This window comes from Megalobrama amblycephala, linkage group LG24 (assembly GCF_018812025.1).
Source record: "Megalobrama amblycephala isolate DHTTF-2021 linkage group LG24, ASM1881202v1, whole genome shotgun sequence".
In the NCBI taxonomy this organism is placed as follows: domain Eukaryota; kingdom Metazoa; phylum Chordata; class Actinopteri; order Cypriniformes; family Xenocyprididae; genus Megalobrama; species Megalobrama amblycephala.
In genome coordinates, this window is record NC_063067.1 from 20,154,468 (window position 1) to 20,181,737 (window position 27,270).

At 37.6% G+C, this 27,270-nt stretch overlaps 2 protein-coding genes across 6 annotated transcripts in view; one reads left to right on the plus strand and one right to left on the minus strand.

The window, feature by feature from the left end:
- The window catches only part of lrp1ab (low density lipoprotein receptor-related protein 1Ab), a 129,951-nt gene extending 113,501 nt beyond the window's left edge, over positions 1–16,450 (plus strand). Inside the window, exons 67-89 of the mRNA XM_048177354.1 lie at positions 2,253–2,378; positions 2,526–2,642; positions 3,517–3,623; positions 3,925–4,057; positions 4,169–4,291; positions 4,715–4,837; positions 4,938–5,069; positions 6,023–6,160; positions 6,271–6,390; positions 6,513–6,790; positions 6,870–7,048; positions 7,150–7,256; positions 7,347–7,466; positions 8,729–8,905; positions 9,016–9,156; positions 9,464–9,628; positions 9,727–9,888; positions 10,034–10,202; positions 10,433–10,534; positions 11,632–11,702; positions 11,823–11,916; positions 13,305–13,449; positions 14,638–16,450. Of these exons, the coding sequence (XP_048033311.1) occupies positions 2,253–2,378; positions 2,526–2,642; positions 3,517–3,623; positions 3,925–4,057; positions 4,169–4,291; positions 4,715–4,837; positions 4,938–5,069; positions 6,023–6,160; positions 6,271–6,390; positions 6,513–6,790; positions 6,870–7,048; positions 7,150–7,256; positions 7,347–7,466; positions 8,729–8,905; positions 9,016–9,156; positions 9,464–9,628; positions 9,727–9,888; positions 10,034–10,202; positions 10,433–10,534; positions 11,632–11,702; positions 11,823–11,916; positions 13,305–13,449; positions 14,638–14,775 (3,167 nt within the window). The 3' untranslated portion in view covers positions 14,776–16,450. The remainder of the gene's footprint in view (positions 1–2,252; positions 2,379–2,525; positions 2,643–3,516; positions 3,624–3,924; positions 4,058–4,168; positions 4,292–4,714; positions 4,838–4,937; positions 5,070–6,022; positions 6,161–6,270; positions 6,391–6,512; positions 6,791–6,869; positions 7,049–7,149; positions 7,257–7,346; positions 7,467–8,728; positions 8,906–9,015; positions 9,157–9,463; positions 9,629–9,726; positions 9,889–10,033; positions 10,203–10,432; positions 10,535–11,631; positions 11,703–11,822; positions 11,917–13,304; positions 13,450–14,637) is intronic.
- A 1,340-nt stretch (positions 16,451–17,790) lies between these two features.
- fmnl3 (formin-like 3) overlaps positions 17,791–27,270 on the minus strand; it is a 55,972-nt gene continuing 46,492 nt past the window's right edge. For 2 of the 5 annotated variants that reach the window (XM_048177311.1, XM_048177316.1), the window contains 6 exons: positions 26,681–26,841; positions 26,501–26,602; positions 25,687–25,779; positions 25,446–25,569; positions 23,208–23,338; positions 17,791–19,599 (listed from right to left, as the gene is read on the minus strand). In XM_048177311.1, coding sequence (XP_048033268.1) covers positions 23,247–23,338; positions 25,446–25,569; positions 25,687–25,779; positions 26,501–26,602; positions 26,681–26,841 — 572 coding nt within the window. In that variant the 3' untranslated portion in view covers positions 17,791–19,599; positions 23,208–23,246. Of the gene's footprint in view, positions 19,600–22,676; positions 22,726–23,207; positions 23,339–25,445; positions 25,570–25,686; positions 25,780–26,500; positions 26,603–26,680; positions 26,842–27,270 lie in introns of all 5 variants that reach the window. The other 3 variants (XM_048177313.1, XM_048177312.1, XM_048177315.1) reach the window with 3 other exon arrangements.

Sequence of the window (27,270 nt, forward strand, 5' to 3'; positions counted from 1 at the left end):
TCTTTGAGTGTCGATAGCGCCATTCTCAAAAAAATTGATACAATGCTCCTCAACTTTGTTTGGAAGAATAAAACTTATTTTGTCAGGAAATCTGTACTTATGAACACCATTGAGAAGGGGGATTAAATTTTCTTGATTTTACCACTTTAAACAACACCTTTAAAATAAATTGGATAAAAAACTTTATTAATAAGCCTGCATCTATCTGGAATTTGATCCCTAATGTTATTTTTTCAAAACTAGGTGGTCTAAAATTCCTATTAACCTGTAATTATAACATAATGAAAATCCCTATCAAATTATCCCTGTTTCATAGGCAAATGTTATTAGCTTGGTCCCTCATTTTTAAACACAATTTTACACCTCACTCATATATAATTTGCAATAATAAGGATCTACTGTATAAACATAAATCTCTTTTCTTTGATAATTGGTTTAAAAATGGAATTATTTTTGTATCTCAGCTTTTCAATGAGAATGGTTTAATTTGTAATTATTCTGAGTTCTTAGTAAAGCATGGAATTCCTGTTACTCCAAAAGAATTTGCGATTGTGGCAGATGCAGTGCCACAAGGAGTTCTTATGCTTTTTAAAGGGTTTTCTTTTTCATCCTTTTGTGACTCGGTGGATCTATGTAAAACATTTGTAGGTAAACAGTGCCTTTCTTTATCTAAATCAAAAAACAATAAGAAAATTAGAGTCTTGTTTCAGGAGGAATGTGTTTCTGTGCCATATGTAATTTCTTACTGGAATGGACTTGTGAGCAACATTCCCTGGAAAAAAGTTTGGACATTACCTCACAAGTATCTGATAACTAACAAAATAAGAGAAATAACCTTTAAGTTAATTCATAGGTTTTACCCAGATAAGTGTTCTCTCAGAAGACTTAAGAATGATATTAATACCCTCTGTTCTTTTTGTTTAGAGAAACCTGAAACTACTTTACATTTATTTTGGAATTGCTCTTACACACTAACATTCTGGTGTGACATTTGTGACTTTATTAAATGTTATGTGAATCCAAATTTCAAATTTACCTATAGAAATTTAATTTTTGGCTTTCATGAATGTGAAAAGAAAAATGATATTTATTTTATAAACCTTATTTTTCTGTTAGCCAAGTATCACATTCATAAATGTAAATTCTCAAAGTGCAAACCTCTTTTTTTAAGATTTAAACATGAGATGAAAATGTATTTTGACTCTATTGAATTCTCTAAAAACCTGAAGGCTTTGAGAACAATGTATGTGTTTAAGGACTTGGCACTTAATCTGGACTGAAAGACTGGACTCTGGCGTATTGTTTTATTGTTATATGATGATGACAATTGTTGTTATTGTTTTTTTGTTTGTTTGTTTGTTTGTTTGTTTTTCTTCTGTTAAACATTTAATTAAAAAAACGCTCTATCCCAAAAAAAAAAAAAAAAAACGCTCTATCTCATACCACAAGAAAACAACAAATGGTGCTAATATACACACACGATGTGGTGTAATAGTACAAAAAATATATAATTATAACCTTTATCTCCATACCAAAATCCCAGATGGCCATTCATCTTTTATAAATCGTTAAAATATTAATATCTGTGACGCTGTGAGCACGGAGACTGTTGTGTAGACTGTAAGTATTTAAAATGTTTAACTTTTTAAAATGATTGATGTTTAATATGAATAAATAGCGCTCATAAACGGCCGTCGATGGCATTCTCAAGTGAAATGAGCATAGACGGAAATGAGTCGAGGCTTGGACCTGGAAACGGCGTTCCTTACGTCATGACTTAACAAGCGGATTGACCTTATGTAGCCCATAGACAGTAGCCCCGTCCCTTTTCAGCGCTGCGCTCGTTGTCTTTTGACTTCCGGCTTGTATTTCCACAGCTATCTTATGTATTTATGAATGAACTGCTCATTTTAAAATCTTCCCGGGCTACTGACATTTGTTAAGACATCTGCTTTAAACATAACAATGCTCATGATAACTTTCATTAACTCTACAACACGTAAATCCACTTCACCAGCTAATTATTCTTCAACAGCGATGCCATAGAAATATACAGGGCTACCGCAAAAACGGAAGTTCAAAGACAATATTCTAAAGATGGCGGCGCGCATGTTTCTCTGGAAAATAAGGTATACCGCGGTGGTAAATCACCAAAAATTTGCAGTAAAAATTTGCCACCGTCACAGCCCTAAAATAAATATAATTAATAATGGACTGACAGTCCTAATTAAAGCCGTTTCTGTTTTCTACAGCTCAAATGAAGTGCGGTGTGGACGAGTTCCGCTGTAAGGACTCAGGCCGCTGTATCCCGTCTCGCTGGACGTGTGATGGAGAGGACGACTGTGGCGACGCCTCAGATGAGCCCAAAGAGGAGTGCGGTACGACTGGCCATCGCTTCATTTGCTCTATTTATACCTTTTATTAATTTAAAAATGTTGATTACTCAATGTGTAAAGTGATTCATTTTATTCGCACCTTTTTATTTACAAAAAAGTGATTTTTTTATTTTTTATTTCTTGAGTTAGATGAGAGAACATGTGAGCCGTACCAATTCCGCTGTAAGAACAACCGCTGTGTGCCGGGCCGCTGGCAGTGTGACTATGACAATGACTGTGGCGATAACTCAGACGAGGAAAAGTGCGGTATGTATTTCAACTGACATTGTGACCTTAGCGTTGACACACGCCTGACACTGCTTGTACATGCGCAGCAATTTATAGGACTGAATCTAGTGTTTTATTATTATTTGTGACCATCACACATGTCTGTGAGAGGCATTGTGGGTATTTTGTCATATGTCATGGCTCACTCACGTTGCTCACTGATGCATCTCACTTCATGTTGTCTCTATTCTTCATTTCACACTGACCCATTGGCTTGACTCAGAGGTAGGTCTCTCCTCCCTCCAAACCACCTATTCCAGCCTCTCCTTCCTTCTCCTCTCTCTTCTCATCTCCCCATGATTCCATGTGTGTTTGTGACAGAAGTTCCCAATTGCAGCATCTGCCCCCTAGTGGAGAAATGGTAGTTCTTTTTCCTCCTTCAAACTGAATAGTGAAGCTTTTAGCAGTGAACATTTGTGTTTATAAGCTCACATCTTTTTGAGGTTTGGGTTTGTTTTGTCTTTAATGTGGTTTTGTTGTGAGAGTGTTTATAGTGACTCTGAGCAAGTTAGCAGAGTTCTCATGGTCATAAAAATAACCCTGGAAATAACTTACAATTATACAAGACATGCAAATGAATAAAATCTTAAAGTCATAGAAAATTCTAGAAATTGTTCTTTTGTAGTTGAACAATTCCCCACCCCCCTAAATTGATCATCAAGTGTGGGAACCCTAAATGTGTTTGTGTATTTTCTCACTCTCTAAGCTGACCTGTTGCCCTTCTCTTGAAATGTGTCCCTTTCTTTCCTTCTATGTTTTCCTTATAGTCATTGTAGTGTTTGCACTCTCTGGCACATATGTATTTCTTCAATATATTAAGGTTTTTTTGTATCTTTTTCTCTCTCCCTATCAGTGCCGCGTCAGTGCTCTGAGAGCGAGTTTGCCTGCAGTAATGGCCGTTGTATTGCTGGGAGGTGGAAGTGTGATGGAGATCATGACTGTTCAGATGGATCTGATGAGGTTTGATTTTTAAAAACCTTTATATCTAGGTTTATGCTTAAATGCTTGAAATGTGTCTTATAGATAAATATACAGCATGCACACATAATAATTCCTTTGCAAAGGTATTTTAATTAAAATTTTTGAATGTGCAAGCATGAATTGGGGAATGAAGAAGTGTTTAGCATACTTGTGGCCAATTAGAAGATATATAGACCTATAAGAACTATAATATATTTACATTTGTTTGTGTGGTCACTACATGCGTCCATATGTCCACACAGCACATATATTATTTTATCTTGTATCTTGTGTCTCTCAGCACGGCTGTGATCTGAAGTGCGAGGAGGATCAGTTCCAGTGTAAGAACGGTCACTGTATCCCGCTCCGCTGGCGCTGTGACGCAGATGCTGACTGCATTGATGGCAGTGATGAAGAGAGTTGTGACATTTCTGGTGAGTATGCGCATGTCCGTTTCTTTCTAAAATGGGCTTATTTATGTGTCGTGTCCAGGGAGTTAAGGATTTATCTCACATTTCTCCTTCTTCTGCTATCTTCTCTCTCAGTGGCACGGCACTGCCCCCAGGATGAGTTCCAGTGTAATAACACTCTGTGCAAACCACTGTCCTGGAAGTGTGATGGGGAGGATGACTGTGGCGATAACTCAGATGAGAACCCTGAGGAGTGCAGTAAGAACAAACACATACTGTTGAATTGTAATAAAAAATTATCAGTGTCCCTGACAAATATTTAAAAGTACATTGTAACTTTTTTTGTTCAAAATTAACAAAAAAGTCAATACATCAGTCCTCCTTCCAAAATGTTTTTTTTTTTTTTTGTCTTACCCTATGGTAAGCCTATTATAAGTGTTTATATTCCAGAACCTGGAAGTGCTGAATGATAACCATATTCATCTGCATCTCTTAGAGCCAAAGCACAATCAAAACAATGTTCTTCCTCAAAATGCATGCAGTTTTGTTTAACCGCTAGAGGCCCAACATTTACATAGTGTACCTTTTAAGATTTGCAGTGTTTTTGTTGTCCATAAATGGAGAAAAAAAAACATTCTTGCACAGTAAGCTCAGACTGAAATCTTCCTTTCTGTAATTCAGGAAACTTCCAGTGCCCACCCACTAGAAATTTCCGTTGTCTGAATAATCGTGTCTGTCTCTGGAGTGGCAAGCGCTGTGATGGTGTGGACAACTGTGGGGACAATTCAGATGAGACTGACTGTGGTGAGTCTTCTGCTCCAACATCAGTACATCAATGATTTTATATCAGAGTCACTGAGCGTATGTTTTCATGACCTGTGTGACATGGTTCATGTTCATACAGGAGACCACGCATCCACATGCGATAAAGACCAGTTCAAGTGCAGCAATGGCAAATGCATCAGCGCAAATCTGCGGTGCAACTTCTTCAACGACTGTGAAGATTACGGCTCAGATGAGATCGGCTGCAAGACAGGTGAGGTGATGGTGCTCTACACACATGCATATTGGTGGTGGACTGGGGTCAGCATGGCACCCTGACTGGTCTGCAGCTATGCAGCCCCATACGCAACAAACTGCGATGCACTGTGTATTCTGACACCTTTCTATCAGAACCAGCATTAATTTCTTGAGCAATATGAGCTACAGTAGCTTGTCTGATGGATCGGACCACACGGGCCAGCCTTCACTCCCCACGTGCATCAGTGATCCTTGCCCGTCCATGACCCTGTTGCCGGTTCACTACTGCAGACCGGGAACACCCCACAAGAGCTGCAGTTTTGGAGATGCTCTGACCCAGTTGTCCAGCCATCATAATTTGGCCCTTGTCAAACTCGCTCAAATCCTTAGGCTTGTCATTTTTTCCTGCTTCTAACACATCAACTTTGAGGACAAAATGTTCACTTGCTGCCTAATATATCCCACCCACTAACAGGTGCCGTGATGAAGAGATAATCAGTGTTATTTACTTCACCTGTCAGTGGTCATAATGTTATGCCTGATCGGTGTATATAATATATAGTTACACAAATTAATATATTATTACACAAACACATGTATGTGTATATATATATATATATATATGTGTGTGTGTGTGTGTGTGTGTGTTTCAATTAATATATATAAAATATATTATCAAAAAATCATAAATCACTGATAAAGAGAGAAATGCATTCATCATACAGAATACATTTATATCAAATACACAGTCAGTGAAATTAACTATTTTGAAGTATTTTTTTTTTTTTTAATAACACATTCACCATCTAATAGTTTGTCATTTTGTGTCAATCTTAGTGGTTAAAATCAGCTTTAATTTCTAAGAATTTGACATTAAAAAGGGCTTTTAATTTCAGTGTATTAATTTAGTGCTTTATCTATCATTTTTGACGTCCTCCTTGAATTGACTTCATGTATCTGTTTTGGTAGACACCATGCTTAATGACTGCAAGAGTAACAAATCTTTATGTGGAGATGGTGATGAGGCTCACTGTGTTTCCAATGGCACGGACACGTTCTGCTCCTGCAAACATGGTTTCCAGAGCGTCGGACACAACACCTGTGAAGGTACAGCACACATTTTCTGCCACCTTAAAAAGATCTAAATAGATGAATTTATGTCAGATATTTTTATTACCAACTACAACGTGCATATCAACATTTCATTCTCTTTTCAGATAAGAATGAGTGCAAGCAGTTTGGTATATGTTCTCACATATGTAACAACACCAAGGGCTCCTACAAGTGCAGCTGCCACAAATACTTCACCAGGATTAACCACACATGCAAGGCTGATGGTACGTGCTGATTTTATTCTTTAAATCACCTTTAAGAGCTTGCCTTTTATGTAAAGTTGTTTAACAGTTTCACATATCACTTTACCCTCTATTCTACTAAACTGTTTTATGTCCATCTCCAGGTCTGACAAATAACCAACAGGTGCTCTACATTGCGGATGACAATGAGATCCGCAGTCTAAATCCTGGGATGGTTTACGAGCAGACATTCCAGGGCGACGCAAACGTGCGCATCGATGCCATGGACTTGCACGTCAAGACCAATCGCATTTACTGGACCAACTGGCACACCTCTGGCATTTCCTGCTTCCAGCTGCCTGCTCCATCCTCATCATCAGGTCCTACTTCCAACTCTCACCGCAACACGAGGCAAAGCGAGGGCAGTATCACCAACCTAGATGTGAGTCAAGAACCTTCAGTGTTCAATATTGAACTTCATGCTTTGCGATATCTTTTCTGAATCCTTCCTGTCTCTTTAGATTTCAGGTTTGAAAATGCCACGTGGAATCGCGGTGGACTGGGTGGCTGGTAACCTCTACTGGACCGATTCAGGACGTGATGTGATCGAGGTTGCTCAGCTTACAGGCCAGCACAGAAAAACACTGATTTCTGGCATGATTGACGAGCCTTACGCTATTGTAGTGGATCCTCAGAGAGGGTAAGAGACGTTGTGTTCTTATACTGTATGTTTCATTACTTCTAAGGTACAGTCGCTTCGAATACACTAATGCTGTATTTTATTTTTCTTTCATATCTCAGAACCATGTACTGGACAGACTGGGGTAATCATCCAAAGATTGAGATGGCAGCCATGGATGGCACTCTCAGACAAACCCTGGTCCATGAGAACATCCAGTGGCCCACAGGTCTTACCAGTGCAATGCTGCTGTAACCCTCTGTATTTGTTCACTATATTAAGATGAAATCCATGTGCTAATGTTTCTTCTTTAAAACAGGTCTTGCAGTAGACTACTTCAATGAGCGTCTGTACTGGGCAGATGTCAAGCTTTCCATGATTGGCAGTGTGCGTCTGGATGGCTCTGACCCTGTTGTGGCTGTATCCAACATCAAAAACAGTTCAGTATTGTTATTAGTATGATAGCATAATCCGGTATTAAAGGCTGTGCATGACTGTATCAGCTATAATATAAGATTTTATAATATAATACACATGCCCGGCCAAAAAAAGTCACTGTTTGGATTTTAATAGGCAAATACTTAAGATCTATGAATGGATCATTATTACAGTGATTATTATTTTTCTTGCATGTTATATGTTTGGCAACGGTTCTTTTAACCCTTGAAGATGGAGTGTGTAGCTTTTTTTTTTCTTAAACAACCATGTAGGAAGACACATCATGGCCATATTCCAGGATGACAATGTCAAGATTCAAATTGTGAAAGAATGGTTCAGAGAGCATGAAGAATCATTTTCACACATGAATTGGCACATCTGAGTCCAGACCTTAAAGGAACACTCCACTTTTTTTGAAAATAGGCTCATTTTCCAACTCCCCTAGAGTTAAACAGTTGAGTTTTACTGTTTTCGAATCCATTCAGCTGATCTCCGGGTCTGGCGGTACCACTTTTAGCATAGCTTAGCATAGTTCATTGAATCTGATTAGACCGTTAGCATCTTTTTTCAAAAAAATGACCAAAGAATTTTGATATTTTTCCCATCTAAAACTTGATTCTTCTGTAGTTACATTGTGTACTAAGACCGACTAAAAATGAAAAGTTGCGATTTTCTAGGGCGATATGGCTAGGAACTATACTCTCATTCCGGCGTAATAATCAAGGAACTTTGCTGCCGTACCACGGGTGCAGCAGGCGTAATGATATTACGCAGCGTCTCTCACAAACGTCTCCGTGGTTGCAAGGCACGCTCCCTGTGCAAACAGGAGGTCACAGTCGCTGTGTAATATCATAATATCATCAAAACTCTTTGGTCATTTTTTTGAAAAAAGATGCTAACGGTCTAATCAGATTCAATGAACTATGCTAAGCTATGCTAAAAGTGGTACCGCCAGAACCGGAGATCGGCTGAATGGATTCGGAAACGGTAAAACTCAACTGTTTAACTCTAGGGGAGTTGTGAAATGAGCCTATTTTCAAAAAAAGTGGAGTGTTCCTTTAACTTCATTGGGATGTGCTGGAGTAGACTTTACAGAGTGCTCACCTCTTGCATTATCAATACAAGACTTTGACAAAAAATTGATGCACCTCTTGATGGAAATAACATCACAACATTTATTTCCATAAGTTTTATTTAACACTATAATGACAGCATGCAGTGTCATCTTCAGGAAATTAATCAGCTTCTCTCTATTTCTTACAGATCTCCTCCACCCCTTCAGCATTGATATCTTTGAGGATTACATTTATGGGGTTACCTACACCAATAACGTTGTCTTCCGAGTTAACAAGTTTGGTAAAGGCCAGGCAGAGAATCTGACCACTGGCATCAACCACGCCACTGACATAGCCCTCCATCACCGCTACAAACAGCCTGAGAGTGAGTGTCTGTGTAAAAATGTGTTTTGGATACATTTTTAAAAGGTCTGATTGTGAATATGAAAATCTTTTCTCATGGTCTAATCTGCCTTTTTTTTTTTTTTTTTGCAGTGACTAACCCATGTGATAGGAAGAAGTGTGAATGGTTGTGCCTGCTTAGTCCCAGCGGGCCAGTGTGCACCTGCCCTAACGACCACATACCTGACAATGGCACCTGTATGGAGGTGCCCCCCGCCACCCAGTCCCCCATCAGTAAGACCCTCCAATCATCTACTGCTTTCACACTTTATATTACTCAGCCATTTTATACCACAATCAGAGCAATGCTGAAACCATGTTATGCACGGAAATATGGGATAACCATTAAAAAAAGAAAAAAATTAGTATCAAGACCAAATATTGAACAAAGTTCAATGTAAATATAGGGTTTGTGATATTTAATAAAATGTATATTTTTTTCTGATACTCCATGTGCAAAATGAATTTCTCAGGCATTTCTCAACATGATTAAATTATAAAGCTTCAGATGGTTATTAATAAAAATGTGTTTTTCATTTAGCCCCCACCTGTAACGTTCAGTGTCAGAATGGCGGCAGCTGTTTCCTCACCCCGTGGAACCAGCCCAAATGTCGCTGCCCCACCAGTTACAGTGGAGAACGCTGTGAAATCAACAAGTGCAGGGACTACTGTCAGAACGGAGGAACATGCTCCCCATCACGCACAGGTACACACTCGCAGACGTTGTGCCATTGTGGCCAGGGCTCTGCACATTTATCTCTATTGCTACATCAGCAACACTATCTGTCTGTTTCCTCTCTTCAGGTGCTCCTACCTGTCGCTGTCAGACTGGCTTCACTGGGTCCAGATGTGAACAGCAGACTTGTAATAACTACTGCCAGAATGAGGGCACCTGCACTGTCAGCCAGGGCAACCAGCCAACCTGTCGTTGTCCAAAAGGCTTCCTGGGTGACCAGTGCCAGTACCGTGAGTTTGATTCCTTGTCACTGAAGATTCAGTCTTTTTTTAAAATGTTCATTCTTTTATTAGCTGTTGGTGTCCCCAAAAGCCTTACTAATGAATGAAACATACATTATAAAGTGGAATAACTGCTGGAAATCAATCTGTGCAGGTCAATGTGATGACTTCTGTAAGAATGAAGGTCTTTGTATGGAGATGATGAACGGCACTAAACATTGCCGCTGTAACGAGTCATTCTTTGGTCCTCAATGTGAGATGAACAAGTGTGAATACTGCGACACGGGCAAGTGTGAAGTACTACGCGCTGGAATAACATGCAAGTATGTACCAGCATATTCAGCTTTCATAATCCACCTTCACTAAGCGTTGCTGTTTGAGATGAGCTGTATATATATATATATATATATATATATATATATATATATATATATATATATATATATATATATATATATATATATATATATATATATATATATATATATATATAATTTGAATCAGTTATGTGCTGTTTATGTTGGTGCTATGATAATTCATGTTTTGTGTGTAGATGTGGTGATAACATCCAGCGTCCCACCTGTTTCACCTGTGATAACTTCTGCATTGAGGGCCAGTGCTCTGTAGACCCTCATACTATGCTTCCACAGTGCAGGTAAAGTGGTCAAAGCTTTATAAAGGAAATTGATTTTATGTTCTTGGAAATGTTTTGTTGCTATTAGATAGATATCATCCAAAAAGAATGAAAACTTTAAGTGCAAATAGAAACTAAAAAAACAAAGTGGGCCTAGTACTGAGCCTTGTGGTACACCAGATAAAACATTGTCCTGGGTTCTGTACTTTAAGGGTTAGTTCACCCAAAAATGATAATTCTGTAATTTATTACTTACCCTCATGCCGTTCCACAACCGCAAGACCTTCGTTCAACTTTGGAACACAAATTAAGATATTTTAGTTGAAATCTGATGGCTCCGTGAGGCCTCCATAGGGAGCAATGACACTTCCTCTCTCAAGATCCATAAAGGTACTAAAAACATAGTTAAATCGGTTCATGTGATTACAGTGGTTCAATATTAATATTATAAAGCAATAAGAATATTTTTGGTGCACCAATAAAAACAAAATAACGACTTATTTAGTGATGGCCGATTTCAAAACACTGCTTCAGGAAGCTTCGGATCATAAATTAATCAGTGTATCGAAGCTGCTGTTCGGAGCGCCAAAGTCACGTGATTTCAGCCGTTGGCAGTTTGACACACGATCTGAAGTGATCCGATGCTTCATGAAGCAGTGTTTTGAAATCAGTCATCACTAAATAAGTCGTTATTTAGGTTTTTTTTGGTGCACCAAAAATATTCTCATCGTTTTATAATATTAATATTGAACCACTGTACTCATATGAACCGATTTAAATATGTTTTTAGTACCTTTATGGATCTTGAGAGAGGAAATGTCATTGCTCCCTCAAGGAGCCATCGGATTTCAACTAAAATATCTTAATTTGTGTTCCGAAGATTAATGAAGGTCTTGCGGTTGTGGAACGGCATGAGGGTGAGTAATAAATGACAAAATTTTCATTTTTGGGTGAACTAACCCTTTAAGATAGCTGACAAGCCAACCTACTGCAATATCATAAAAACCTATATTAACCAGATTCTGTATTAGAATTGCTGCAACAATAGATTAACAAAGTTTAAATAAAAAAACTGTAAGTATTGCCAGTGATTTAAAGTGTGTTTGTGTGTTATGTAGGTGTCACACAGGCTGGTCAGGATTTCGCTGTGAGCTCAATGTTGCCCCTGTTCAGAAGTCAGACTCTGGAAGTAAGTGCCAGCATCTCTTTCTGTCGCTTTTAGATTCAATATGTTTGACAAGGTAAAAAAAAAAAAAGCTTTTCATTGGCAAATCTGGGCAGTAATAATGCATATTTCTCCTTTGTGTAGATACTTCATCAGTGGTCATCCCAGTGATGTTACTGCTCTTACTCGCGCTATTAGTAGTTGGTGCCATCGTGTGGTACAAGAAGAGAATGCGTGGGTAAGTAATTACAGCAATTTAATTGTGTACAGAGGAACTTGGAGACACTCCAGGGCTCAATCTTTCTCTAGCCAAACTTATTTTATTGATCTTACTTTTTATTTCCTGTCATCACCCTCTTTTTTCGAATAAGCAGGAGTCTTTAACCTCTTTCAGTCCAAGGCTCTTGGTAAATAGAGACATGTTTTACAAACATGCATTAAAATGATATTTATTAATGTACATTTAAATGCCTGTACATTGTTTTAATTTTACTTACATTTTTATCTAGGAGGGTAAATTAAAGACTTAGCTGAACCTTACCTTAACCTTTTAAGTTGTCAGATTTTTATGTAATAAAAATATTTTACATAATAATTAAATTATTATATATTATACTTCAATTATTAGTATTTTTTACATAAACATTTCATATAATAAATATTATACCTTATTTAAATATTACTTTGAATGAAGACAATGTTTACATAATTGTTTTTGTATATAATTACTATTTCTAATAATTAATAATTGTAATTCTGTGTTGGTTTTTAATTGTTGAATATGCATTTTCATTTTTCACAAAACTTAGTTTGAGCTCAAATAATAATCACCCCCCTGTTGAAGACCCCTGCTTTAGAGCATGAATTTCTCCACATTCCTCTTTATTTTAACACTAAACTCAATTCCAGATCTCTCACTTTCTCTCTCTCTCTCTCTCGGTTGTTAAACTGCATCTTTCTGTGTCTCAGGTCTGTGAGGCGGGGCAAGCCCAGCTCCAGATGTTCGCGGTAACTGACTCTATACCAGCAGGGTCCCATCCTAGTCCATCCTTTCCTCTCTTCCTCCCCAGTCATCATACTCTATCTCTCCTTCTCCTGCTTCTCCTGTGCTGTTACTGTGCTATTCCTGTGGTTTTCACCAGTTTCAACACAGGGATCTATTGACCGAAAGCTAAAATAGATCAACTGGTTGGTGCAAGACGCAGTGCTGGGCTGCGTCCTGTCCCTCTCTCTCCTCCAAGCGCCATCCTGTAGACGTGTCAGTTTCTATCTGTCTGTGAGAGCGGTGTCGCTGTGCTTGAAGTGTTTGGCTCCTCATTGACCGTAGTGGACCATGTCTTGTGGGTATCCAGCTTTCTCTAAGACACTGCAGAGTTACTCACTCTGGCTAGCAGTCTCCACCTGAAAGCACATGGATGGTTCCACAAAGTGTCATTGCTTCTTGCACATGTGTTTATACGGCAGGAGAGACCCTGGTGGATGTAGCTGTGTCTTTGTGTTTGAGTGTTGCTTGATGATAGGCTACTTTGTGTATGCGTGAGTGTAAATTCCTGTGCCTCGGCTCGGCCTGTGTTACGAAGAGGCGTGGACAAAGATGTAACTGCTCACTGGTGTTTGTGCCTGCAGAGCTAAGGGATTCCAGCACCAGAGGATGACCAACGGAGCCATGAATGTTGAGATCGGGAACCCGGCATACAAGATTTATGAAGGGGAGCCCGATGATGATGCGGGGGAACTACTGGACTCCGACTTCACCTTGGATCCAGATAAGGTGACACAGCAATGTTATTTTCTTGTGTCAAGCGCTCGATTTTTGTCATTTTGCTTTTTTTTTCCATTTGCTCTTCATTTGCTTTTTTTTCATTTTTTTTTTTTCATTTTCATTTTTTTCATATATATATATATATATATATATATATATATATATATATATATACACACACACACACACACACACACACACGCGCACACACACACACACACACACAGTTTGTGTGTGTGTGTGTATATATATATATGTAATAGAGAAAATGACAATTTTATAATTATTGTTTAATATTGTCATTTTATCTATTATAATTGTATTTAATTATTAATGTGTCATATCGGTTATGTATTTTGTATGTGCATATATATATATATATATATAGATATATAGATATATATATATATATATATAATAATTATAGTTATAATTGAAAATTAAAACTGAAAATGTTTAGGATTTTATATATATATATATATATATATATATATATATATATAAATAAAACAAATAAATATAAATTTTATTTTATTAATTTATTATAAATATAATATTGTGTGTGTATATATATATATATATATATATATATATAAAATTAAATAAATAATTCTTTATGGGGAAAAAATCTAATCTTTTAATACACCAAAATAAATCTTTTTATACAATTATAATTGAAATATATAATATAATATAATATAAAAAATACAAAAAATTCAATTTTGATTAATTTTCAGTTATAATTGTGTAAAAATTTATTTTGGTGTATTAAAAGATTAGATTAATTTTGTTTTTGTTTGTTTTTTCATAAAGAATTATTTATTTTATTATATTTATATATACAACATTATATTTATAATAAATTTATAAAATTAAATTTATTTTAAATTTATATTTATTTTGTTTTATATATATATATATATATACACAATATTTTTTTACAAAAACTATATTTAATAACATTGTTAAATTTAATATTTAGTGACTCTCAAAATGAATATCCATTTCCTTACGTTATACATTATAATGCATACTACTTACATTATAATGTTGTGATCCCTAAATTCACTATTTTTAGTCTTTGATTTTTAATTTATTTAGTTAAAATTGTATAGAATTGTAATGTGGGCCATAACAAAAATAATCATCAGTTTATCTGCATCAGGCAGAATTTTAACATCAGCGTCTCTCTCGCAGCCCACAAACTTCACCAACCCCGTGTACGCCACCCTCTACATGGGCGCCCACAACAGCCGTAACTCTCTGGCCAGCACAGACGAGAAGAAGGAGCTGCTGTCTGCAGGAGACGACGACATGGGAGACCCACTGGCGTAGAGTCACGGCCGGACGCCCACCCTCATGCAGACCGTTATGCCTTTATATGTCAGAGGAAAAGCAACAAGAGCAGGAACACTGTACAAAATGTAAAGAAAAAAAAAGATACGAAAAAAATGAAGGACACTTTTGTATGTGATTGCAGTATTATATTTTATTCTTTGAGAAATCCTTCTGGTCAACAAAAGAAAGCATTTTCTATACAAATATTTTCTTTTCTTTTCCATTTTTCCTTTCCTTTTTCAGATGTTTGCTTACCCAATTTCTCACCCCTCCCCTCCATTTAGCCACTACCTCTGTGCTCAACAAGATGCCAACAACAATATGGGAAATCTTAGATTTTTTTTGTTTTGGTTTTGAGTTTATTTTTGTATGAATTGTACAGAGATCAATGTTTGTTTCAGGAAAAGCAAAATTGCCAAGTGTTGCTAATGAAATATAAGGGAGGGGGGCATGGCCGACTGAATGATACTGATGCTGACTTCGCCCGTGTGTGATTTCAGATGGCTGAGAATGAATATGCGTGCACGAGTGTTGCGACGAGTCAGCATCGCTTTTATTTCTATACTGATATCTCAGAGAACAACGCTTACGATGATTGTCATACTCCTTGCACAGATTGATTTTATATATATTTACATATATAATTAACAAAGTGTCTTGACAAATATACCCAGGAATACAAGCAGATACCCGTACGAATAGCAGTATATAACTGTCTTTGTTTTAGCTTCGGTTTTTTTTAAATGGATGAAAAGATGCAAATTGTGGCACTACATGGATGGATTGATTGAATGAATGAATGAGTGAGTGAATCCAAACAGTTGGTAAATGTAAGAACATTCCAGAACTGTTTCCAGGGTATCAGTGGCCTTGGTGTGTACATTAGCGGTACGTCCAAAGGATGGGTGAGACTGATTCACAGAGAGCAGGCCTCATCTGACGCCATGTCTTCCAGCACGCCGGAAACAGCCAGGAGATGATTGTCGTCTGCTCTCGGTCGGTGTGGTTTCGACAGAACTGTTCCATACCACTACAGTGGGAGCTCTATGTCACTTTTAGTTCACTAGTTTTGTGTCTTATGGACTTTTAATGCTCAGTGTAAGTGCATTCCTGTGAGGTTTGTGTGGATCCAGTAATAACTCACTGCCTTGCTGCTACTCTTCCATCATTCTCATCTGCCTGACATGTAGAGAGACTCGGCTAGCCCCGCTTGTGGCCGAGCCTCCACTGCTTCTAATGGAGGTAACCCGTGTGCCATAGGCTAATGCATGGATCCAACAGCGCAAAAAGACTAGCGTCGGCTCAACAGATACATGTTAACAGTATTCATCCGAGCATCTGGACTTAACGTAAAGTGTCCGCTCTGTTTACGATCAAATGTAATTTAGCGTGGCCCTTAGTGGCCTTTTACTGTCACAGATTACTAGTTTCACAACCCTGCAACCGTTTCTGTAGTTTTGTTGGTTCATTTGGGTTTTTTTTTTTTTTTTTTGATTGATTGTTTTTATATACAAAATAATTAAACTGCTTTTTATAGTAGAAATGCATGGTGGCTCAGCCCTTCTTTTGGAGAGACTGCGTGATGTTTGCTTCTTTTGTTTCCAGCTGGAGAACTTCATGAATCACAGACAATAACACATATTAAGAAATAAAAATGTGTACAGAACAAAAATAAGTGGTTTCTGGATTGGTGCTCTGCTTGGTAATGGGTACAAGTGGTCAGTTTAGAAACAAAAAGATTTTCTCAAGAGTTCATAGGTCAAAGGTCACAGTCTCAGTGCATGGTTTAGGTTTATTTTCCATTTAGGGAGTCAAGTCTTCACAATTGCATGTTGATTGATCTGTTTTGTAAGGGTCATGTCTCTGATTTAATAAAATCAAGCTAATGTTGGGCTGATAATACAAAATATATATCTTAAAAGCTAATATACATGTCACAAATCAAATTATGAATCTAAGATTGACTGTTGTTCTAGTACTAGATATGATTAGGGTTAATACAAGTAAAATGGGACACTTTCTGATCATTTGTCATTTGTTCCCACATGTTTGAACTCCTCTCAAAAACATTCTAAACTACAATATACAGTGGAAAAATAAATATTAAAAGTGCCCTCGAATGAAAAATTGAATTTATCTTGGCATAGTCAAATAACAAGAGTTCAGTACATGGAAAAGACATACACTGAGTTTCAAACTCCATTGTTTCCTCCTCCTTATATAAATCTAATTTGTTTAAAAGTCCTCCGAAGAACAGGCGAATCTCAACATAACACCGACTGTTACGTAATAGTCGGGGTGTACGCCCCAATATTTGCATATGCCAGCCCATGTTCCCAACATTATGGAAGGCATTAGACAAGGGCAGCCAGTAATGTCTGGATCTGCACAGGTGAATCAACAGACTAGGTAAGCAAGAACAACAGCGAAAAATGGCAGATGGAGCAATAATTTTCATTTTTAAACACTTGCAGTCTGTATAATGCATAAACACAACTTCATTCTTTATAAATCTCTCCAACAGTGTAGCATTAGCCGTTAGCCACGGAGCACAGCCTCAAATTCATTCAAAATCAAATGTAAACAATATAACAGTATACAATACTCACATAATCCGACGCATACATGCCGCATGCATGACGAACACTTTGTAAAGATCCATTTTGAGGGTTATATTAGCAGTGTAAACTTTGTTTAGGCACTGTTTAAGGCAAGCGCGAGCTCCGTGGGCGTGGAGCACGAGAATTAAAGGGCCAGTAGCCCTGAATCGGCTCATTTCTAATTATGCCCCAAAATAGGCAGTTAAAAAAATTAATTAAAAAAAAATCTATGGGGTATTTTGAGCTGAAACTTCACAGACACATTCAGGGGACACCTTAGACTTATATTACATCTTTTTTTTTTTAAAGTTCTAGGGCACCTTTAAATACAAAAACTTGTGCTCTTAACCTGTATTGCTCCTGCTGTAGGCAATATCATGCAAACATTTATTGACAAAATTGTTAGGCAAAGTCGAGTCTCAGATATTTTTATTTGCCACTTCAACAGAATATCCAGTTAATTGCTGCATTCATTGGTCCATATCAACCAAACAACATTAAAACTTTGGTACATTCATTTTGTGCTTCACTTTTCCTCCCAAATGGCTTGATTTAGTTTATGCTGTGGTGCAACAGTATAAAAAGTCCCCACCCTCAATAAAAAATAAAATTAGTGTTGAATTTATTTTTGTTCTCTTCTCTCGAACTTAAGTTAAAATGCAGTGTCACACGGTAATATGTCCCTTTTTTATGAAACGGATAGTTCTGGCCCTGGCTTCTGATTGGTCAGAACAGCGTTCGAAACACCTGTCAGTCAGTCGGGAACATCTTCTAGCACAAAGACGTCACTTGATGTATTTGCTTAATGTTGTAATGCAATTCTGTCCTTAATATCTTTAACTTTTAATGACAGTCTAATAAAAGCAATAGGCACTTGAGGCCATTTTGTCCTGTCTTTGGCGCTGCTCAACAAAGCGACTATTCGCAATAAACAGCGGCCTCGCGTACATTATTGCTTAAATAGAGCTCCCATTTTGGAGTCGCTTAATCAGCATTAGTGCAAAGAGAATAATTATTCTATTAGGGACAAGTGATATGACAAAAAGAAAAAATCCTCTTATAAAACATTATTTTTGCCTTAAACCTAATGAATTCATTCCTACAAATCATGACTGTCATTCATTTACAAACTCTGGCAGCTGGTTTAGAGAGAATAAGTTGCACACTCAAAAGATTATATTGTGTCATGTTTACAATCCTGGAGTGGTTCCCATTTGATATTCTTTAAAAAAAAACAAAGTATAATGCATTTCTGCTAAATCTGGGGGGTAAAAATGGACCAAGTCACTATTCTCTGAGAAGTTTGACGGCATGACAACGTTACGTACACTTTGTTCTGGTACATGAGCATTAAACGGATTTAAAGAGCTAAGTGAAGAGAGAGGCATCATCAATACAAGGCACAAAGTCAGTCAAACAGAGCACACGTCCAGGCTCTTTTGTTAACGCCGCACAGCATTTCTTGGATAAATGTATATTATATTTACATTAAGCATACGAAATGTTACAACATAATGATTAACAATAGTATAAACTTAGATACATCAATATTGGCTATAAGAAATAATACTGACTCAACATAAAGGCACTTGTTTGTAACCATGGTACTGGTCTGGGTTAAAATACTGAAGACAGGCTAGTCTGCTCCAGGTAGTTGAATAGGATTAACAAATAATTTGAGTTCGTGTTTAAAGAACTGTACAAACGGTCTCTGGCCAGGAAGTCGGTGACCTCAGCGCTATCCCACTTGACAGAAAGTCAGCTTACATTGCACAATAAGAGGAAATCCACGTTCATGGGCGTGAGATCCCGTTGGAAGGCTCTTCAAGGTCAGCAGGCTAGTGTTACTGCTGTCTGTGTGTCAACCACAACAACCTTTTTTCCTGTGCCAACACAAGCTTTTACCAACGCTCCTCAGGATTTGCGTGCACGAGCGTTCACGAGGCCAGGGTGGCAGCCCTTAATGTCTGTGCTTTAATGGCTTTATTGAAAGAGCCTCCAGTGCAGAATCCAAAAAGGATATCCATAAATAAATAATTTCCCCACCCCCTTAAAACCAAAGACATTGGTTTGGTCCTGCAATTCACGGTGACTGAAGATGCCATTTCAGAAGAAAGCGGGGGGAGAGTAGCAGAGGGTGAGTGAGTGAGGGGTCTTTAGGGTCGCTTCCACCCATTCCGGATCACCGCGTCAGCTCGCAGGAAGGGCTGGCTTCGGAGATCTGTGAGTGGGGAGGGAGAGAGTTAGAGTTAGATCAGGGAACACTCAGGGTAGCAGGGGTCATTCTTAGCATTTGAGCTGGCTGCAAATAATTATGCTTGCTTTGAAAAGGTTGACGGTATGATTGTTTTTTTGCTCTTACATTCCCAGATCTTAAAGAAACAGTTCACCCAAAAGGCAATGCTGTCATTTAACCATCCTCATGTCATTCAAGCTTTTAACTGTGAAAGGAGATATTCAGCATAATGTTGACACTGTTCTTGTCCTTACAATGAAAGCAGCAGTGAATGGTAGCTGTCAAGTTCCAAAAAGGACAAAACAAAAACATGTGTTCCTTGTACAAAGCTATCGAATATGATTGTTTTGGAGCCTGAAAGCCACTGGTCACCATTTGACTTTGTTGTACACTAGCGTTTGGTCAAAAATTTTGGTCCATAAGATTTTTATTTTTTTATTTTTTGGAAAGAAAATTGCTTTATTCACACATTAAATTGATCAAAAATGACAGTAAAGACATGTATGATGTTAAAAAAGGATTTCTATTTTAAATAAATGCTCTTTTGAACATTTTATTCATAAAAGAATCTTGAAAAAGTGCAGCACATGTTCCACAAAAATATTCACCTGCAATATTAAAGGGTTAGTTCACCCAAAAATTTAAATTCTGTCATTTATTACTCACCCTCATGCCGTTCCACACCTGTAAGACCTTCGTTAATCTTCAGAACACAAATTAAGATATTTTTGTTGAAATCCGATGGCTCCGTGAGGCCTACATAGGGAGCAATGACATTTCCTCTCTCAAGATCCATTAATGTACTAAAAACATATTTAAATCGGTTCATATGAGTACAGTGGTTCAATATTAATATTATAAAGCGACGAGAATATTTTTGGTGCGCCAAAAAAACCAAAATAACGACTTATATAGTGATGGCCGATTTCAAAACACTGCTTCATGAAGCATCGGAGCATAATGAATCAGTGTGTCGAATCATGATTCGGATCGCGTGTCAAACTGCCAACGGCTGAAATCACGTGACTTTGGCGCTCTGAACAGCAGATTCGATACACTGATTCATTTATGCTCCGAAGTTTCCTGAAGCAGTGTTTTGAAATCTGCCATCACTATATAAGTTGTTATTTTGGTTTTTTTTGGCGCTCCAAAAATATTCTCGTCGCTTTATAATATTAATATTGAACCACTGTACTCACATGAACTGATTTAAATATGTTTTTAGTACCTTTATGGATCTTGAGGGAGGAAGTGTCATTGCTCCCTATGGAGGCCTCACGGAGCCATCGGATTTCAACTAAAATATCTTAATTTGTGTTCCGAAGATGAACGAAGGTCTTACGGGTGTGGAACGACATGAGGGTGAGTAATAAATGACATTATTTTAATTTTTGGGTGAACTAACCCTTTAAGCAACTGTTTTTAATATTGATAACAATAAGAATTGTTTCTTGAGCAGAAAATCAGTGTATCAGAATGATTTCTGAAGGATCATGAGACACTGAAAATATGCATTTTAAAATATATTAATATAGAAATTCTATTTACAATATAAATGTATTTTTGATCAAATAGCATAAAAGACTAACCTTCTGAATGCCCAAACTTCTGAATGGTAGTGTATGTAAAACAGCACAAGACATTCTACAAAATTTCTCCTTTTATGTTCCATTAAAGAAAGAAAATCATTTGGGTTTCAAATGACAAAAGGGTGAACTGTTCCTTTAAGGGGTTAGTTCACCCAAAAATGAAAATTCTGTCATTAATTACTCACCCTCATGTCGTTCCAAAACCTATAAGTCTTCGAAACACAAATGAAGATGTTTTTAATGAAATCTGAGAGCTTTCTGTCCCTCCATAGACAGTCTACAGTCACTATTACTTAAAAAAAATAAAAAATTACCACTTTATTTACAAAATATTAATCTCTGACATGTTCACACAACAATGTCTGCTCTCGCGTCAACACGCATGCGTCGTGCTGCTCTTGTGAACATGCGTTGGAGATTAATATTTTGTAAATAAAGTAGTAAATTATGTTTTTTGTGCAAACAAAACACTCGAGTCGCTTCATAAAACGGGGGTTCAACCACTGGAATCCCATGTATTACTTTTATGATGTCTTTACTGGGGTTTGAAAGTGGTATAGGCTGTGAATGGAGGGATAGAAAGCTCTCAGATTTCATTAAAAAGATCTTCATTTGTGTTTCGAAGAAGAACGAAAGTCTTACGGGTTTGGAATGACATGACGGTGAGTAAGTAATGACATAATTTTCATTTTGGGGTGAACTAACCTTTTAAAGTATAAAAATATGCAGTTAATATCAATCTCAATAACTGCTTCTAGTATAAAGCATAGCATACACAGTAAAACACTAACAGAGACACACAACAAAATACAATCACTGCAGTATGACCATTTAACACATTACAGATATGTCTGAACTGATAGATCAGTGTTCAGCAAGGTTTTGAAAGAACATTTCTGTACACAATGAAATACTATACCACTATATGACCATTACATGTACTGTAAATCTTGCTGAACAGAACATAGATTTGCATGCATGTGACGATATACAGCAGAGGACGTACATAAACATGTTAGCAGCACGGTGCAAAGATACAGCGGACAAACAGCTTTACATGCAACAGAGATGACAAGAAAAAGATTTCATTCCTGAATCCTTTCCAAAAGACCTAAGACAATACTGTGGAAAAGCAACAATTCTACTAGCAAAACAATATAAAGTTTGTACCATCAAATGTTTAGTTTGTATTAATAATATTAGATATCTACAAACTATCACCACCATCTTGTGGTACTTTGTTCTGTGCTATAAAAATGGCTAAATAAGGCCACAGGTTTCTTTCACACAGTGACAAATTTTCATAAAATATATAATTAGCAATGCAAAAAAGCAATATTCAGTACAAGCTTAACCACATAAGCTTCAGCACTGTAGCATTGTGCAAATTGTAGCACAGCTAAAGCAATTGAGCTGACGGTAAAAAGGCAGACAGGAGCAAAGCGAGATGAGGCTCCATGATGCCTTTCTTACCCTCCAATTATTTTGTGCTCAAATTTACTCAGATTAATCCCCTGTTCTGCTGGAAAGGTAGAACAAAAAGTTATGGGAGAGAAGATGAGAGTTAGCAGATGACAAACCAAGTGAAACATAATAAGGACTGTTACACAGGCCAAATCTCTCTGGACAATATGACAAATAAAAAGAATAGCCTGAACATATAATAATATTACATCAAATCTGCATATTATTATATTATATTATATATATATTATATTATATTATATTATATTATATTATATATTATATTATATTATATTATATTATATTATATTATATTATATTATATTATATACAAATGCATTTTCAGTTCATTTGTCATAATTCCCTTAAGAAAGATTTGGCTGGTCCATGTTTCAAGTATGTGAACAGCTACAGCTTGTGTTTTCCACTATTCCGATTGTGCTTAGGTTAGTAGAGGATGCTGGGTAACCAAAGTGACAGAGTGGGTCATGCGAGTGGTGGTATGCATGCACTTTGCGACTGGTAAGAGAACGGGACAACCTGCGGCATTAGGGGCAGTTTTTTGGGGGGTTTGGGGGGCTAGCAGATGGACTCATCGAAGAGGTTGGTATCGCAGAAGAAGCGCGAGCCCCGTTTGGCCGTGCGGGCTGTGAAGGGCACACTCTTCAGCACTGAGGGAGGGAGGGAAGGAGGTCAGAGACAGAACGTTATATCTGAGATTAAGAAGGAGCATTTGTTCCTAAAAGAGAAACCATTCGTTTTGATCTTTGCAACTTCCTGTTTTTTTGTGCAAGATGTTCTCAATCCTATTTAAGGGGTTAGTTCACCAAAAAATTAAAGTTCTGTCATTAATTACTCACCCTCATGTCGTTCCAATCCCTTCATTCATCTTCAGAACACAAATTAAGATATTTTTGATGAACTTCGAGAGGTATATGACTCGTCCATAGACAGCAATATAATCAACACTTTCAAGGTCCAGAAAGGTACTAAAGACATCGTTAAAACCATCGACGTGACTGCAGTGGTTCAACCTTAATGTTATGAAGATGTAAAAAATATATGAGAACACAGAAGAGAAGATAATTTTGAATAGTCATTATTTTTGTTTTGTTTTTGCGCACAAAATATATTCTCGTCGCTTCATAACATTAAAGGGATAGTTCACCCAAAAATGAAAATTTGATGTTTATCTGCTTACCCCCAGCGCATCCAAGATGTAGGTGACTTTATTTCTTCAGTAGAACACAAATTATGATTTTTAACTCCAACCGTTGCCATCTGTCAGTCAAATAATGCTAGTGGATGGGAACTTCTACTATAAGAGTAAATAAAACTTGCATAGACAAATCCAAATTAAACCCTGCGGCTCGTGACGACACATTGATGTCCTAAGACACGAAACGATCGGTTTGTGCGAGAAACTGAACAGTATTTATATCATTTTTTACCTCTAATACACCACTATGTCCAACTGCGTTCAGCACTCGCTTAGTGAGGTCTGATCACGCTCTGACAGCGGAAGTGATGTCTCGCTCTCATTGAAGTATAAGCGCGAGACATCACTGCCGCTGTCAGAGCGCGATCAGACCTCACTAAGCGAGTGCTGAACACAGTTGGACATAGTGGTGTATTAGAGGTAAAAAATGATATAAATACTGTTCGGTTTAGGGCATCAATGTGTCGTCACGAGCCGCAGGGTTTAATTTGGACTTGTCTATGCAAGTTTTATTTACTCTTATAGTAGAAGTTCCCATCCACTAGCATTATTTGACTGACAGACGGCAACGGTTGGAGTTAAAAATCATCATTTGTGTTCTACTGAAGAAACAAAGACACCTACATCTTGGATGCGCTGGGGGTAAGCAGATAAACATCACATTTTCATTTTTGGGTGAACTATCCCTTTAAGGTTGAACCACTGCAGTCACGTCGACTGTTTTAACGATGTCTTCAGTACCTTTCTGGATCTTGAAAGTGGTGATTATATTGTTGTCTATGGACGAGTCATATACCTCTTGGATTTCATCAAAAATATCTTAATTTGTGTTCTGAAGATGAACGAAGGTCTTACGGGTGTGGAACGTCATGAGGGTGAGTAATTAATGACAGAATTTTCATTTTTGGCTGAACTAAACTTTTAACAGCCATAGAAAACTAATTTCAATTTACGACAGGCAAAAAATGATGTTTGTCAATTATTATATATTAAATCCAGATGTATTTGTGACTGGGGTGACAGAAGAGGAGAAGGTGACTATTCTTCATTCTGTCAGTAATATCTATGGCTTCATATGGCTGGACCATTGTTTATGAAATGTTAAAATAGCAATTTCAGAATTTTAACTTCATATGAAAAACCTCTGGAGCACATTTAAAAAAATGAATCAGTTTTTTTTTTTTTTTTTTTAGAATCGTAGCATCAAAAAGGAATGAATTGCCAAAAAAGAATTCTGTGGTAATAATTAAACAAATATAAATAGCCTTGTCTGAGAACATTATGTTAATAATAGATTATAATTTTGATTTATTTGACATACTTTAGAAAGAGAAGAGCTTAGTTAATACACCATCTTATTAACTCTGAAGATCCCTGAGAGTTGATTCAAATTCCAAACCATCGGTTTTAACTGATATGCACTTGTAAAGTGTTCTGATTGAGCTGTAAGGGCTGTTGTTTAACATAACAGAGAGTGCATTGCTGATGCGGAGAACTGTGGACCACCACAGTGATTCTGGACCCCTGGATGATGGGTTTTGTGGTCTTGCCTAGCCCACCTGTGATAATGTCTTCAATGGTGCCATCTTTGCCCTCATACACAGGCCGGTGGTCCTTGGCTTGTCTGCGCCGGAGCTCTGCGATCAAATCCTGCTGTTGCTGTCGCTTCTTTTGAGCCTGGACCTGCATTGAGGAAACAAGAAATATATTCAGCACTCATACCACTGTTAACTCATGCTTTGTAACATTTCTAGTATGATAAACACTTTAAACACTTTTTCGCTGGGTCTTAGGTTTCACCTTGGGGTCGTGCTGTTTGGCCTCCTGTGCTAGTAGTTTTTCTCTCATTGCTTCCTCTTGCTTCTTCCTCTGTTCGTTTTCCTCCACAGCCTCCTGCAGAAAACAACAGTTCCGTTAGAGGGGTGAGCGTGATCCGGGCCCTGACACTGCACAAAACACAGGCTACGACCTCACATCTAAACAATCACAGAAACCTCTGAGAAGGGATATGAATATGGACGCACACAAACACACAGAGATCTTGGAGCTTTTTGCGGTTCCTCATGTAGACTCATAAATCCACCATCAGAACAATGCGAGGAAGAGGTGTGTGTATGCGTGTGCGTCCGGGTTAGAGGCTGTGAAGGCAAAGCCCAGTCTAAACACAGCAGCTGCCCTTAAATCTCAGCCCAGCTGCCCCTTCCTGTTATTCACCTTCTGCTAACGTCTGCTCCTCCACCCCAGCGCTCTGACGCTGATGCTGCAACGGGGCAGACACTAAAACTAGGATGGCCAAAGGATATAAACACACATAGTAAGTGAGTGTCCATTCAAGGTTTGAACCTACAACCTTTCGGTTAGCAGGCCAGATCTTTCACCACATCATGTTTACTAAACATGCCAGATAACAGATCACGTGGACGACTCCTTCCTGTGCTCAATGACTTGAAAGCAGGTCGGGTTCACCTTCCCCCCTGAGGCTTAGAAAATAAAAGTCTCTTCCTGACCTGATGTCTATAGAGAGCCACAAATGTGTTTTCTCCTTGTCAAAATATGAAGATTCATGATGCCGTGCCTAGAACCATTGAGTGAACAACTGAATGGATTATAGTACCTTGTAAGCTCTGATGAACCGTACAAACACTGGGAAGAAGACAGAGGGCGGCGTAGTCTTAGGACTCTCACCAAAGTAATGCACCACATTGTTGAAGGCCTCCTGTAAGTGGATACAGATTTAAATAATCTGGTACTGTTTAATTGCCAGAAATGGTTTTGTAAAAGACAGAAAGGACACCTCAGCAGTCTTGGAGTCTTTCTGTAGTTTGTCCAGCTGCGTATCGTTGGTCTGGTGGAAGCTCTTGAGTACGGCGTGGTCGTGCAGACTGCACTCTCTTCTGACCAGATCCATGCCTTTACCGAGCTCCTTAACATCCAACAGCACGTTCTCCAGGGAGACTGTAACCGAAGATTTGAAATGAATGTAGTTTGAGCTAAAATGGAATTAAATCCAAAGAAAGTCATATAACTGCTGTATGGTAGATTTTCCAGTTATTTTTTCAGTATGAATCACTCATTAAGGTAATCATACACACAACTTAAAAGGTATTTCCATAAACATTATATATGTTTGAAATGGTACCAATAGAAATGTAGGTGTCACTTAATAAATGTTCATTTGTTAACATTAGTTAGTGCTTTAGGTGTCATGAACTGAGAATTAAATTTTACAGCATTTTTCGATCTAGGTTACTGGTAACGTCTGCATACGCATTTTTAACATGTCAGCTTGCATAAATTATTCATTAAAAGCAGTTACTGTATTATGAATGAACATGAATTAACAACAAACAATAATATATTTATAAATTAGCATTAATCTAGATT